General features: G+C 44.2%; 1 protein-coding gene across 3 annotated transcripts; it reads left to right on the top strand.

Annotated features, from left to right (window-relative positions):
* The first annotated feature begins 1,861 nt into the window (after nt 1–1,861).
* On the top strand, nt 1,862–14,699 carry LOC111673760 (caspase recruitment domain-containing protein 10). Of its 3 annotated transcripts, none has more exons than XM_087170043.1 (24): nt 1,862–2,027; nt 4,795–5,037; nt 5,947–6,084; nt 7,143–7,329; nt 7,571–7,713; nt 8,302–8,507; nt 8,616–8,735; nt 8,836–8,961; nt 9,223–9,408; nt 9,499–9,603; nt 9,967–10,003; nt 10,107–10,144; nt 10,237–10,325; nt 10,413–10,459; nt 10,672–10,792; nt 11,025–11,202; nt 11,453–11,576; nt 11,684–11,924; nt 12,019–12,085; nt 12,177–12,279; nt 12,389–12,547; nt 12,681–12,793; nt 12,997–13,112; nt 13,236–14,699. In XM_087170043.1, exons 1-24 carry the CDS (start codon nt 2,021–2,023, stop codon nt 13,441–13,443), a joined length of 3,102 nt encoding a protein of 1,033 aa, XP_087026169.1. In that variant the 5' UTR covers nt 1,862–2,020; the 3' UTR covers nt 13,444–14,699. The 3 variants fall into 3 exon arrangements, with proteins under 3 accessions (XP_087026169.1, XP_087026168.1, XP_087026170.1); XM_087170042.1 differs by having other exon boundaries at nt 12,019–12,088; XM_087170044.1 differs by lacking the exon at nt 9,499–9,603 and having other exon boundaries at nt 12,019–12,088.
* Nucleotides 14,700–16,041: the final 1,342 nt, after the last annotated feature.

Below are 16,041 nucleotides of genomic sequence, written 5' to 3'. Positions count from 1 at the left end.
TGACGCAAACGAGAAGCTTGGAAAAACAAGGAGCAGGGTGGAAATATTAAAGATTTAGACAGATGTTTATTTATCACCCGGATCAGCTTGAGCTTTGATTTCATCAAAGACATCAGTCCCCGCGTGCACGGGCCAGAATCAAGGAGCAGCTGAACACACCTTTACACACTTATGTTTTTAAATCACGACATCGTGTATCATGAGTTAGTCTTTGGTTCAGAGCTGGAACTGGATATTTACAATCGCCTCCTCAGTTTAAACTAATGGCGCTGTGAGATGCCTTCAACTACACATCCTTCAGCGGCTGGGTGAAACCAAATGATGTCACTAATGCTTTTACTTTTACAGCAAACCACGTACTATTTGTGGCCGAGGCCTGATGCAAAGCCTGAGAACACTCAGCTATAACTACACTTCCTGTGACGTACGGGCAGACGAGTCCATTATATATTCTGTCTCCTTTTCTCTGCAGTGACCCACACTGTCTCCAACAGGAGGCCCGGAGGCGTTTCCTGTCCACATGCCAAGAAAAAGACACATTCTTCTTCTCTTCACGGCCTCGTTCCCTCATTTTCTTTCCCCTTTATTGAATTTAATGCTCAGAGGCCTCCGAGTCTTTCACCTGCTGCCAAAGGGATTTAGAGTCTGACCGGCGCGATCACACGATATGCTCTTGCCGCCACTTGTTTTTGCCTTTATCTGATTTCCGGGTTAAACCCAGTATCGGGTACGAATGAGCTAACGGGTCTGAGTCAGCTCATAGTCACTGATGAATTTAACCCTCTGAGGTGGAGGGATGTTTTTATTATTATCTTTGTGATAACACAGCGTAGAGATATGGTTTAAATGTTGTTAGACTCTGTCGACTCTCCACTTTCTCACACATTCTTCTGAGATCACACGTGACTCACAGCTTCTAAAATTTAGTTAAAGTCGAGTGACAGACACTAGGACACATAAAATTTCATATCTCATATATTGCTCTATTTCCATGAACATTTCAAACACTAAAACGATTCATCCACATCAGTAAAGGTTTGTTTTCCACATGAATTTCAAAAACTCGGCTTCAGGTTTTCAGCATTTGGGCCAAATCATCAGATTACACAGATTACACAGAGGGGCCTCGTTAGAGAAAGAGCTGAGATTGTTCTGAGAACTGTGACATAAACACGTGGGTGTGACGTGACATGCACGCACCCTTTAAAAAGGTGAATTCAAGAAATAATGTAGCAACAGATCAAATGGCCTCAGACCTTCAGCGGGTTAATTGCAGTCATTATGCTGGAAGTGAACGAGACGGCACCTTGACACGGTCCACTAACATGAAACACACAGTGAGGATGAAAGTGTGTGTCACGGTGAGTGGATGAGTGGGACCAGCCAGGTTTCCCTCGGCAGCGCCGGTGACTAACCTGCTTCTCCTCTCGACTGTCACTCACGTCGTTTTACAAGAGCTATTTTTTGTTCTTACTTTGCAGCGAAGCACCTGGTGAGTCACTGCGTCAGTGAGTCATATGTTCATAAAAAAACATATCTGTGTCAAACCTTCATTTGAAAACTGAGAAGTTTCAGAAACAGTCCTGTGTGAGCTTTACTCGGCCTCCGCTCAGGTCGCCGGATGTTCGGCAGAAACAGGGTTTTCGCTCTGAAGGAGGAGAACCACGGGCTGAAAGCGCCACCTGGTGCCGAAAGCCTCTTCTACAGCCACATCATGTTTTCATGGACACTCCTCTGCCGAGCCACACAGAGGAAATCCGCATGAGTCGGCGGTGAGTGGGGACTTTTTTTTTTTTTTTTTATCGTTCTTCTTCGTGGCTGCCGATTGGCTGGCGGTGGTTGGCTGAAGGTGGAGGAGCTGAGTGTGCCAAGGTGTGCGTAAAAGGAGGACCTGTGCTTTACGCGCCCCCCCTCCACGCTCTGACCTCATTCCTCGGTTTCCCTCCGGACTGAATGGGATGTGGAGGATTTGACTACACCGAGATTTCCCTGCCTCGCGACATATTCACGCATTGAAGACATGAGCGGTAAGTCAACATTTCACTCTCTCTCTCTTTCTGTACGTTGATGTTCGTTTACAAAGTGTCACCGGGGAGTGATTGATGGATTATCTGACGGCAGGTCTGTGCTGTTGCTTATTATTGATCTATTATCAGTGATACGTAAAGTCTCTAAAACTCCATTTCAAATTCACTTTTCACCCGATAATGAACCACAATCTGTCCAATCCTCAGGTATGTGACGCTCAGTAATGATGCAATGTGGAGCACGGATTCATCTGTTTACTATATTTCTATTTATAAAGTATCCGGTGACATTATTATTATTATTATTATTAGTGAAATTAATTTTGGCAACCATGAGTAAAGTTAGATTTTTTTTTTTTTGCACTATTTCTCTGTTGATTCGACACATTCCTCCAAAATAAAAGCTCTCAAAACAGTCAACAATAATATAAAACTAGTCATTTTGAAAATCTAACTATATGTTTTCTATTATCTTCATTAAAGCTGAACACAATTTAAACTATTGAGATAAAAGATCTGACACATCTGTGACAAATTCCGATGAGCAGCTTTTGTTATTCACCTTCTTGTTGGAATATGTCTGAATATATTATTATCTTATCAGTAGAAAGAACATGTTTACTTTTGTTTCCTTCATTTTTTTAATTTTTTTATTTTCTATAAGTTAAAAGCAAGTCTTTATTTTGCAGTTCAGATTGATAGTTTTAGTGATACGTATTATATTCCATAATATTCCATAATATTCCAATTTGTAAAGAGCGTTTTCTACTACGTTTTGTGTAAGCTGGAGGAAGTAATTGGCAGATCACATCAGAACAATGTCTCAACAGATGGTTCATGAGAAATGCAGAGATTCCAGAGCATCCAGACCTGCCTGGACCTGCCTGGGAGCTCAGGCAGCTCCGATCAGCTGCACACTCTCAGTATTGGTAAATAACCTGGATGGGCAACAACAGAGAGACACTGAGGCTCAACACCTACAGGGACACTTTCATGACTGAGTGATTCATAGACTTTTGTTCTAGAATTTTAATTAGAATTAAAGATAAAGATCACTAGCGTTTTCTACTGTTTTAATTCATTCAATAAAATGTCACAAATAAAGATCAATAGAGTCTTTACATACAGAAAACAAACATGAGAGGAAGCAGGCGCTGCTCTGCATGTCAGCTGGACAGGACCGGTCTGTGATTACAGCAGACTCACTACATTTGTTAAACCAACAAAAGAGGAGACGTGGGAATCTGCCTGAGGATCAACACGGCTCTGGAGACTCGTGTTGTTACAGCTCTGAGCTTTGCTCAGCGATTCTTCACTGGATCTGGAAAGGTGGAAAAAGCTTTCCCTCCCTCACATCGCTGATATAGGAACCACCTCCTCTGTTGTTATTGCTGTTCCATGTAGCTGGTGGTTTTTTAACAAACTCCAGCAGTGGCAGGTTTATCCACTTTCCCTCCGTGTCTCCTCCAGTGTGCAGTGAATGGGGCTGAGGAAGCCTTTGTCTGCGGTCCCCTGGTGTGTTTTTAGGTGGTTCATGACTCACCAGTATTTTCATTCCTGCGCTCTGAGGCACTGACCCACAAAGTGTCTCTCCCACAAGTTTATGACCCTCATAACAGCAGACCTTTCGCCCTACAACAGTTAAACACAGTCTCACACCACCGCTGCTGTTACATGAACTCACACTGAAGCTCTTCTTCACGTGTCTTCATGTGTACGTGGGATGTAACATCGTATCTGCTGTCTGTCAGGAAGGTGGCTTCAGGTTGAAAGATCGTGTTTCGTAGGGAGTAAATCCCCCTCAGCATGCCTTGGAAGATTTCCAGTGAGGAGCACTCACCTCATGCCTTCACTATGCAGCAGATCAGGCCAGTAATCCTCTGTGCATCCACGAGAATGTCTTCTATTATAAAGCCATTCAGTGTTGGACAAAGACGATCGCCGTGCAACAAAAATCTCATCAAAACCCTCTGAGGTCTGAGGGCTTTTCCTCCATTTCTACATTATATCTTAAATCTAAACTTCACCTTTTAAAATAAACTTGCATATCACACAATATATCTCAGCTCTTTCACTGTGCCAAGAGATGCGGGGGATGGATTGTGTTGGTGCTTGAAATGGATTTACCAACCAGGTTCCAGTTTACCAGGTTCTTAAAAATAGTGCAGCACTTGAGTAAAATGGTAGATAAATGGATATTAAATGCCTACAATTAAATTTCGTAATATCACTGAGTCATAGTGTTGATTAACCAAATTTCAGAGGCTGTGAGTCAGAAAATTAAAGGGAAAGTGGAGAGTGGACAGGTTCTAACAACTTTTAAACCATATTTCTCCGCTGTATTATCACTAAGATATAAATAGAAACATCCAGCGACCTCAGAAGGGTTGAGGCCGAAAATAGGGGAATTTCGAAACAGCTCATAAAAGTTCCTGACTTAAAGGTTTGTTTGTGATGTCTTATCTTCACGTTAAAAAGCGAACAAACTGTGATTGTTTAGAAAGCATGGAAGTAGCGTGAGACGACCCTCTGCTGATGGCCGACAGTTGCAGAGACACAGATAAGCGCAGTGAGACAAAAACAAATTCCAGTGGAATTCTCCATGGGAAACAGTATTTAGTCTATGACTGGATGTAAGATGTGCGTCCAAGTCCGTCCCTCACATGTGAAATGAAAGACACACGAGTCACAGTAACAGATGTAAGCTGAGCAAATGAATCTTACTGAATGTGAAGAATAACACCGTCCCGTCACCTTCCTCTTCCAGGTGCCACCGTTTGGGCGGAGGAGGGGGACATCGCCCCGGAGGAGGTGCGATCTTCACCCCCCTGGACGGAGGAGCGCTGCGAGGAGCTGTGGGATCGCGTGGAAGGAGTGCGACACAAGCTCACGCGCATCCTGAACCCGGCCAAGCTCACCCCGTACCTGCGGCAGTGCAAGGTCATCGACGAACAGGACGAGGACGAGGTGCTCAACTCCACGCAGTACCCGCTGCGCATCAGCAAGGCCGGTGAGAGGAAGGAGGAGTCAGTCAGTAAATCAAACATCCAGCCTCATAATACACACATTTTTAGATTCAGCGTGACTTTCACCATCTGAGGATTTCATAATCTCCAATGCATATTGCAAATAATCAAAATTAGAGCAGTTTAAAAATCAGAGAAAGAAAGAACTTGCCTGAGAATAATCACATTTGGTGTTTTCTTCAGTAGCAGATGAATCCTCTAACAAATATCTGCACATCCACGTACTTTGGAACTAGAAATTCAATAGGAGGAGAGAAACAATAAAACCAACTTTGATACGGGTTTGTGCAGGCAACAGGCAACATGGTCTTCACCGAGACGAACTGACGCAAACGGGAGAACTGGGAGACCGGAAACTAATCTACAATCTCACAAGGCGCTTTAGAAATTGGGAGCTCGGTGGAAGCTGTGTGGTTCTTTTGTAAAACATTATGTGTGATTGATTGCGCAGTAAGGTGCAGGTTGAGAGGAACATGTGGTAGAGATAAACCAGAACCAGGCAGCAACCACAAGGAGAGAGAGAGAGTACAAGATGAAAGACTCTGCTAAGTAAAGGGGAGTGTGACGGCCGACAGAGAGGGAAGAATTATTAGGAGTGAGAGAAGATAAAGATGAAGGAGGGAGATGCTGCAAGTAAAGACGGGATGAGGACGAGCACCTGGTCCAAATACTGACTGTTGTTTTGCTGCCAGTGAGTTCAGTCATGTTCATGTCTGAAATACCTGCTTAACTACAGGGGTGAAGGACTCTCACATCAAACAGACAGAGACGCGTCTGTTTCAGCTGTGAGAGTTCTGCAGAACCAAACATGAGCGTGCATCAGTTTATATGTTGAAGGCAGCGGGATCATCATCACAGTGTCTCTGAGCACCTGCGTCTCTTTTGTCCAACAGGTCGTTTGCTGGACATCCTGCGCGTCCAGGGCCAGCGGGGGCTTCAGGCCTTCATGGAGTCGCTGGAGTTTTACCACCCAGAGCAGTACACACAGCTGACCGGAGAACAGCCCACACAGAGATGCTCCCTCATACTGGGTAAGACGGGATGTCTCCACAGGGAGGACGGCGAAGGTGCAGACTGAAGTCACGTGATGTAGATATGAGGCAAATCAAAACAAAAATAAAAAATGATTTAAAAAAAAAAAACCCTATTAAAAGTGGAAGGAACAACCTGACTCTCAGGTGGAGACAGAACAGATGTTACAGCTTTCACTCACCTCTGCAGGTGTCTCTGTCTCGACTATCCATGTTCATTTATAATGCTATGAAACGATACTGACAATAACCACGTTAATGATTTCACAAAAATAATAAACTTTATCTGTACAGCACCTGAATCACCAAGTGCTCCACATGAAAAGACATAAAATGAACATAAAAACATGTTAAAAGCATTAATGTAAAATGAAAAAGTGAGCAAAGTGCAAAGGCTAAAGTGAAGAAATAAGTTTTGAACTTTCTTTTAAGAATACCTCTTTATCTGCAGGAAGTTTTGGGCCGTGATGAAACTGCGTTCGGTTTCAGACTGAAAACACACTTTTGTTTACGTTTCGGAAAGTGAGTTTGTTGTTGAGACTTTAATCTGCAAAAAAAAAAAAAAGACCTGATCCCACTCAAAGTGCTGTAGAAACATGAAAACAACACAAAGCAATAAACGACACAGAGAAGAGAGGCAACGTGTTGATCAGCAAATACAAATACATAAAAACCAAAAGTAGAAACCAAAGAAAAAAGCATTGAAATCAAGAATTAAAAGCTGCTTTATACAAGTAGGTTTTGAGTAGAGCTTTAAACTGGGACATCACCTCGGCCTCCTCAGGCAGGACACTCCCAAAGTCTGTCACCTTTGCTCTTTATCTGAGACTTTGGGAAAGATATCGACATGGAAGGTTGTTTGAATGGTTCTTTACTGGCCCGTAGTAAATACAAGAGAGATAAGACGGTCACATGTGAATAGAATAAACACAAAGGTTTATGTTTAAGTGTTACGCAGTGAGCAAACAGAGCTGACATACAGGCACTTAGTCGACCTTATAACCTCCACCCGTCTCTCTCTCTCTCTCTCTCTCTCTCTCCTTCTCCCGCTGCAACAGATGAGGAAGGTCCGGAGGGTTTGACCCAGTTTCTGCTGCTGGAGGTTCGTAAACTGAGGGAGCAGCTTCGGAACAGCCGCATGTGTGAGCGGCGCCTGTCTCAGCGCTGCCGGATGGCGGAGGACGAGCGCGGCCGCGCCGAGCGCAAAGCGCAGGAGCTACGTCACGACAGACTGCAGCTCCAGAGGTTGGTCCAACTTTCCCAGGTGGATTAGTTTCTTCCTCTTGAGTCCCGTTATTTCCACTTAGAGTGGGATGTTTTATAATAATATTCTTTCATCCTGCAGCTTCAGTGAGTGAATTTAAACTCATGAGCATCTACAATAATACATCTATTGTTTCTTTTTACCGATATTTACATCGTTACACAAAAATGAATCAACGAGAAATAGTAAAGTTGTGTCCACCGGATGATTTGTGATCTGAAGGCTGCGTCAGGACTGCGAGCTGGCCAGCAGAGAGCTGGGGAAGCTGAAGGACCGACACCTGGAGCAGGCTGTCAAGTACTCCAGGGCCTTGGAGGAGCAAGGCAAGGCCTCCACCCGAGAGAGGGAACTCCTGAGGCAGGTAGGTCGGTTAGGTGCAGCGTGGGAAAAAACAGGAAGTGTACTGATACGTTTAAACTTGTATGTATTTAAAAATGTACCTCAGAAGAAAAACGCCACTTCGGTGTGAAACTCGTTAAACCTGCAGATATTAATACCTGTGAGTTTCCCAACACGACCACAGCCTGGGAAACTTCAGTGGAGTCGGAACAGTTCCTCATTAGAAACAGGGAGAACTCCTCTAATAACATATTTAAGTTTCAGTAGACTGAATGGGAAAAGGAAAATAAGTGTTTTGTTTTGTTTGGCAGCATAAAAATAGTGGCCAAGGCAACTGTGATGTTATCAGCCTCCTTTTCATCTGGTTCATGCTCTGTTGCAACATGTCGACCACGCCGCTGAAGTATGAACCACCTGGTTGCGAAACATATTTGGGTTAATTTTATCCTTAAAGATGGAGAGGTTCATAAACAGCTGCACTGTATTTCCACAATCGCTTTGTTTTTAAATTACTAACACCAAGCCTTTACAGCAGCACAGAAAACCAGGCGCAGAAAAGCCGAAGCGTGAAATGTCAGGATGTAATGTATGTGTTTCTGTGTCCGTGCAGGTAGAGGAGCTGAAGTCCAGGCTGACGGAGGCAGAGCAGCAAACAGTCCGTGCTCCAGAGAAAACTTCACCAGCCAAAAGAAACAGTTTGTTCTCTAATGGAGTAAATGGTTCTGCTTTACCAGAGAAGCCGCTGCACCACGCTGACATCCACAAATCTGAGGGGACAGAAACTCGGACGAGGGACTCAGTTCCTGCCACTGGAGTCATAGTATGTTCTTGATGCTACAGTTTTTATTTATATATATGTCCCTCAAGATTTTCATAATGAAGATCTTTTTTCATGTGGTAAAAATGTTGTTTCTGTGGTTTCCCTCAGGCTCTGATGGACATCCTGCAACAGGACCGCAGGGAGGCTTCAGAGCAGAGACAGGAGCTCTGCGACATCATCGCCAGACTGCAGGGAGAACTGCAGAGCACTGAGGAGCACACGGACAAGGTGAACACTCCTCATCCTAAACATTATATTAATCCGCTGTGAACAGGATTTTTCTGCCTCTGAATAGAGACGGTGATGGTGAACTGCTGTGTGTTTGCAGCTGGAGTCGCAGTGCGAGCAGCTGCAGCTGAAGGTGAGGACTCTCCAGCTGGACTGGGAGACCGAGCAGAAGAGGAGTATGTCCTATTTCAACCAGATCATGGAAATGGAAAAGGAGAGAGACCAGGTCAGTGTGACTCGTGGCCTGGACTCACAGTCTTCGCCGTTAGCCCGTGGATCTGTGGCTCACGTGTTAGAGAGCGTACCACACCATCACTGCAGCGGCTGAGGGTTCGAGTCTGACCTACGACCCTTTGCTGACTGTCCTGTTTCTCTCTCACTGCGCTTTCAACAATGCCTGAAACATCTAACTTTTGCGGTCGAGTCCACAGCAGCATCCCTGACTAGTCTGAACAGCTTTTACAAACGTCTCCTCTCTTGTTGCCAGGCCCTGCGCAGCCGGGACAGTCTGCAGCTGGAGTACACCGACTGTCTGCTGGACAAGAACCGTCTGCGTAAACGCATCGCAGAGCTGCAGGTCGACCTGGAGCAGCAGCAGAGGGACCTGGAGAGAGAGAGAGAGCGGGAGCGCAACCGGGAGCAAATGGAGCAGAGCGGCCACTGTCTGCACTGTGTGAGTTAACGTGGGAGCGCTGCGCTGTCTTTCCGCTGCAAACCACACAACATTGTATTACATATATCATTCCTTGCATCTGCTCCCCAGTCCCACCTGTCTCTGTGCAGCGAGGACCAGTGCTACGGCCCCTGCTGCTCCCTCGGCCTGGACCTGAGCCCCCAGGCCAACAGCAGCCACTTGGTGCTGAGAAAGGTCAGGGCTTTTAATGGCTTTCACCATTGTCCTGGTCATGATTTAAATCAGAATCAGGGCTCCTGACTGTAGGAATGTGGTGCTGCTGTCAGTCATAGCAGTTGTAGCTGCTGTTTACACAGTGGAACTACTGTGTTGACTGTGAGGGATCATTTCCACGGGACACGGCTGCTTTGTGTGTTTTCTCATGTTGTTGTTATTGCTATGTGAGGAATGCAGCTTTTGGACTGCAAGCTGAATTTCTTTCAGCTAGATTTGAATCTTGTTATTGTTTTAGAGATGTTTTAATGCATTAGCGTGTTAGCACATGCACAATTAGCCGTGAGGTCACGCCCCCATAACTTGTCTCTTCTGTGCGCACAGACGCCGTCTAGAGGCCGAGCCAATGAAAACTCGGAGGGTGAGTCGCGCACCGACAGCTGGAAGTTGAGTTTTGCCTGGGAAAATAGTTAGAGAGCGTTATTTACATTATTTATTTGAATAATGTTTCTGCTCCTTCACAGATTCTTGTTCCAACTCAGAGGAGAACCTCCTGTCTTCAGTGAGTGACAGCTCCGCTCATTAATGAACACGTGAACGACATACAGACAGAATGAAAGAAGGAGTCAGAATTGTTTCTCTCTCTATCCTCAGACAGAAGACAATGAAAAGGAAATAAATCGGCTCTCCACATTCCCCTTCCCTCCTTGTATGAACTCCATCAACCGACGGGTCAACACAGAGTGAGTTTATCACCTTTCCCACACTTACCCTCAGCCCGTCCTTTATTCCACTTGACTCACATCCTGTTTTTTCCCTCCTCTGCGAAGGTTCGACCTGGACTCCTGGGGCAGTGACGAGAATGATAACATCACAGGTACATTTGATTCTGTCGCGATTTGCATTAAACAACCATCGCTGTCTTCTCTGCAAACAAAAAGCAGGACAAGGACGATTCACCTTCAAGCTCTATTGTTTTCTTTGCATGTGACAAACTGTGAGCCTGAAAGTCATGAGGCTCTGTGGTGTGTGTGTGTGTGTGTGTGTGTGTGTGTGTGTGTGTGTGTGTGTGTGTGTGTGTGTTTATAGGTGAACACACTGAACCTTCTTCGTGGGATTCCTGGAACTCCCTGCACTCCCATCTCTTCCCCCCTGACCTGGTCAACCTGCCCACAGTCTCCTCACACCAACCCAATCCAAGTGTTCCCAGGTGCTGCTTCAAAACATTGATTTGTAGCTGCGTTCTGCACAATGATAGTAATGTGTAAAAACCTCTACGACATTGACATCAGAGGATTCATTCATATGTTTCTTTAAGCCTCAATATTCAACCAAAGTTTCATTTATAGCAGATACAGAATGATCTTACCCTAAACATCAATGATCTCATTTGTAAGATTTGTCTAATGTACGTGTCTCATCGCCGGCCACCCGTCTCTCAGGATGCCCCCCTGCTCCCCGTCTTCAAGCCCCCCCACCTTACCGAAGCACGGACGAGCCAGTCTGGCCGACGATATCACGATAGTCGGAGGAAACAGAACGGGGATCTTTGTGAGCCACGTGAGAGCCGGTTCCCCAGCGGAGCAATGTGGACTGAAGGAGGGCAGCGAGCTGCTGGAGGTGTGTGTGTTTATGTGTGTGTGTGTGTGTGTGTGTGTGTGCTGAATGAATCATGTGTGATTGAATATTTGCTGCAGGTTCTTCAGCTCGTGCTCATATGGGACAAACGCACACGGCAGTTCAGTTTCTGAAAGCTCCTGGGCCGCGACATATGAGCACGGAATCAAAAATGAGACACAGAAAACGATAGACGCAGTGTAAGAACATAACGCTGTAACATGACGTCCAGTTTCTGGTTGATGTTTTCCAGCTGGAGCGGGTTCTGTTCGGTGGGGGCAGTGTCCTGCTGGGCCAGTGCACTGCAGAGGTAGCCCACTTTTCTCTGCAGTGGTGGATGGAGCCGTCAACACTCAAACACCAGAGCAACCCAGAGGGTGAGTCTGTAATATAAGAGATCTGAAGCATGACTGAAAACTCTCCCGATGACACACCTCATGTAAGGTGAAGCTGAACTGTCCCCTCCTCTGCTTCCTGTCGGCAGCATACGCACAGCTGTGCTCCCAGCTGTCGTCACCGACCTTCATGGGGGCGGACTCTTTCTACGTGCGTGTCAATCTCAATATGGAGCCCCACGGTGACCCGCCGTCTCTGGGTGTGTCCTGCGATGACATTATACATGTCACAGACACACGGTACAATGGGAAATACCACTGGCACTGTTCCCTTGTGGACCCGCTCACAGCCAAGCCCCTGCAGGCAGGAACCATGCCCAACTACAACAGGTACGCCAGTTAGACCTCTGGAGGACAACCATCAGCCTGGTTTGTCTCTTAGTGTTTTAATAAATAACCTGAATTACACCGTTTTCCATCTCAGGGCACAGCAGCTGTTACTTGTGCGGCTACGAAAAATGGCCCTGGATCAAAAGGACTTTAAGAAGAAGGTGGTGAGCCTGCTCGTACTGGAATGATTAACTCTTACAGAACTAACAACTAAATAGATATTTAATTTTTCTACATTTTCCCTACATGCAGTTCTTGAAGAAATCATCCGGCCGTGTACGACTGGTGAAGGCAGTGGGTCCCGGTGGCCGTGGGATCGGTTCCACACAGCAGGTCCTTTACACACTCAGCAAACGTAAGATCCAGATTCTTTTTTTGTTTTTTGGAATTTTTGTTTTCTGTGACAGTCTGTTTGTGTGCATTAATGAGTGTGTGTGTGTGTGTGTGTGTGTGTGTCACCTCAGGTCACGAGGAGCACTTGATCCCTTACAGTTTAGTGCAGCCAGTGCAGGTTCAGACGAAGCGGCCGGTCATCTTCTCCCCGTCTCTCCTCTCCCGTGGTCTCATAGAGAGACTGCTGCAACCAGCAGAGTCTGGTCTGAACTTCAACACCTGCCCACCAGGTATACGTACACCACACACACACATTTATTCACACACATGAAGAATTTAACTCTGACGAAACTCAGCGAATACAAAAAGGTTGATGATTCCTCATTTGACCTTCACGTGACACACGTTCCCTGTGGTTTGCAGAGCCGATCCAGGCGTCCGACAGACGAGACAAGAGCGTGTTCTTGTTGGATTCCTGCAGTCCGGAGGAGGCTCTGGGCATACGGCTGCAGTCAATACAGGACGTCATTAGCCAGGTAATGAAAAAAACACATCATTTCTCCCCAAAATTTAGATCTTCCCCATCGCTAAATTGCACCCCATTCATCGTAATCATCTCAACTAACAACCCAAAGAATCAGAGTCTGCTCCAAGGACAAGTTAGAAGGATGGTCGTAGGTTCGATCGATACAGTACATCGGCACAGATGATCTAAATCTCCCTTTTTGTCGACGTCTAGGACAAACACTGTCTACTGGAGCTGGGGCTGCCCAGTGTTGAAGGCTTACTGAGACAGGGGATTTATCCTATTGTGATCCATATCCACCCCAAGAACAAAAAACGCAAGAAGCTGAGGTAAGTGCAGTAAATTCAGTGCTACAATAAGTACACATCAGATCATAGTTGCATAATGGTACTTCATTCAGGTTTGTCCAGGTGTGTTCTTACCTTACAAATATCCAAAAACATTTGAAATAGGAAGTTTTTTCCCCGGTGTGGGGAGGACTGCGTCATGGAGGAAGTGTGCCAGGCCGAGGAGCTGCAGCTGGAGACGCTGCCCCTGCTGTACTACACCTTAGAGCCCAGCACCTGGAGCTGCACCCATGAGCTGCTGGCAGCCATACGCAATGCCATCCACGGCCAGCAGAGGGCAGTAGCATGGGTGGAACTGGACAGGCTGCAGTAGAGGAGAGATAAAGACCGTGTGCTGTGTATTCAAAGTGCAATCTAGACTCTCCTGTCTTTGAATAAAGAATCTGGCAGCAGACCACAGTCAAGTCTCTGTAGAGGATTAACGTCTAGGGGTTAGATCATCCTACTATAAGTGAGTGAAACACCATCAACTTTGGATTTACTTGGAATTTCAAAGGAGGCCAGATCAGGTCTGTGTGCATGTATGAAAATAGAAATTTAATAATTCTCATCTCTATAGCCGAGCTGGACTGGCTACAAAAGGAGAAGAGTGAAAAACAAAATTAAAACTAAAACAGATTTGTCTTTCACAAGGACGTACGTGTCAGTAAAGACTTATCTGGAACTAGTAACATGAATTATGCCATGTTTCCTTTTTTCCCCATTCAGACAGCTTACTACACATAAAGGTTTATTATACGAGTGCATTAGGGTTTAGGATCATACAAGGTGCCCATTTTTTAAGGCATTTGGGTCATTGAGTTATTCTGTGAGTTGAAAGTCAAGCTGCAAGGAAACAAAGAGGGACAAAGGGTGAAGGTGAAGGAGATCGTAATATGTTGTAGGTAGGAATGTAGGGAAAATGCAAATATGCTCATCCACACTTTGTATTTGCAGTATAGACCAATTCTACAGATCATACTTAAAAGTATCAAACTGATATAACCGTAGTTTTATTAGCACTTAAAGAGAAAAGCTGTTAATTTCTGGATATTCTTTAGCTGGACTATGAATGACTGAAGGTCAGCTAGTGCTGCCTTTTTATTTAAACTACTTTGTACAACAGAAGCTTTGGTTCACTATGACCAAACGGTTTTGTTTTGTTACTGTCAAATTTTTATTTTTTTTTTCCTTTTGTAACCAGTTTAAAAGAATAAATTGATACTAAAAGAACTGAGCTTTACTTCACTCGTGTGCTCAAATACACTAAATACTGGATCTAATTGTTTGCTTTTTATTGAAATGTAACCACATACATTTAGAGATGCAGTCACTGGATTCAGGAAACTACTAATAATCTGAAACACAAATATAGACAAAGATTTGGAAAACTAAAACTCATTCAGTAGAGTAACTCAATTAGACAAGATTTCTTTGTGATTAAGATCCTCTATTAAATAAAAAAAAGGCTACCATATGTTCATTAGAAGGGAAAGAATGCTGTGTTTGACTGGGGCAAATTTTCAAGTGTTATTATTCCTGTTGACAGGAAGAAGCAGATTCACCATTAAAATAAAATCGTGAAAAACATGACTTTCAAATGTTTGCAAATCAAGCTGCAGAAACGCTGAAGTATTCCTCATTATTCAAAATTAAATAAATGTACTATAATGTCTGCTTTAATCAACAACAAACATGATAGAAATGTTTAAATGTGTCCTTCCTTCAACAGTAACAATACAGGATCTAGAGATTGATACTAAAGTTTGTGCTTTTCTAATTTGTCTTACACAATTTTAACAATGAAAACACTAATTCACCAAAGTGACCTGTTAGATTCATCCTGAGGCAGATGGTACATATGAAAAAACACACTCAGTACAATTTAATCAAAGGTTTATTTATTAAACACCTTTTCAATGACAAGAATTAAGTTCTGAATAAAACTACATGAACTGTACGACACTGACAACTGCTTCAAAATCTCAACTGTCAATGTTCAGTTCACACTAAAGAGAGTGTGAGGTGAATACATTCCTCTGAGGTCACAGCATCACATCTATGAAGACTGAGGACAGAATAATAAACAAAACTAGAAAATTCCTGCAGAAATGTTTGAATGTTCCTGCTGCTTGGTGCGTGTACTTCACTCGCTCCAAAGAGGGCTGGGTTCGGTCGTTTTGAAGACGTCTCCTCATTCATTCTCTATGGGAATTTTTGTTGCCTTTTACCAGCATTTACGTTGCTATGGTTACTCGAATCGCTAAGAATATCTTTATGGTCTGGGTTTTCTCAAAGTTGTGGGACTAGTTACGTGCCGAAATTTCGATACAGAAGATGACTAAGGCGAAGTAGTATGCAGATTAATAATATGCCTTCAAGGATATTGCATTGCAGGCACATAACTAAGAAATTTTGCTCTTCTTCATCTCAGGAGACAAAACTGATTCTCATTTCAGCTTCACTTTAGTTTCTATTTTGTTTGAAATGCTGTTTTCTCGTATTTTTCTCCTAAAATTCTCTAAATATGTGAGACACGACGACTTGAGGAGATTCCCTGCTGAACTCCATTCAGTGTTTTTATTGGCTCCTTTTATTCTCCTTTGTAAATGAATCTGAGTGACACTAGAGCTGCTATGGAGCAACATGTGAGGCTACATGGGAAAGTGGTCTCATACTTATGGACACCAATGTATATAAATTAACCCTATACTGAGAGGTGTTCCTAATATTTTGTCCATCCCATTTATAGGAATTAGATTTGACAAAATATTAGGAACACTTCTCAGTATATTCCAGTACACTTAAACATTACCACAATTACAATCACAGCCTCCACAATGACCTTTAAAATAAACCAACACTTCTCAAACAGATTCAGTAAATACTGAACATTATAATCCTCATGGAGGATTTACTGCAGTTCTGTTCC

The sequence above is a fragment of the Seriola lalandi genome, unplaced genomic scaffold (genome assembly GCF_002814215.2).
Source record: "Seriola lalandi dorsalis isolate HSWRI2012SDOR001 ecotype SW California unplaced genomic scaffold, Sedor1 jcf7180002054926, whole genome shotgun sequence".
In the NCBI taxonomy this organism is placed as follows: Eukaryota; Metazoa; Chordata; class Actinopteri; order Carangiformes; family Carangidae; genus Seriola; species Seriola lalandi.
This window is presented reverse-complemented; position numbering and strand designations above follow the sequence as displayed.

Coding starts and splice junctions, on each gene's coding strand:
- LOC111673760 (XM_087170042.1), top strand. Junction 10,460..10,671: donor CGAGAATGATAACATCACAG/GTACATTTGATT, acceptor GTGTGTTTATAG/GTGAACACACTGAACCTTCT. Junction 12,794..12,996: donor TACAGGACGTCATTAGCCAG/GTAATGAAAAAA, acceptor GTCGACGTCTAG/GACAAACACTGTCTACTGGA.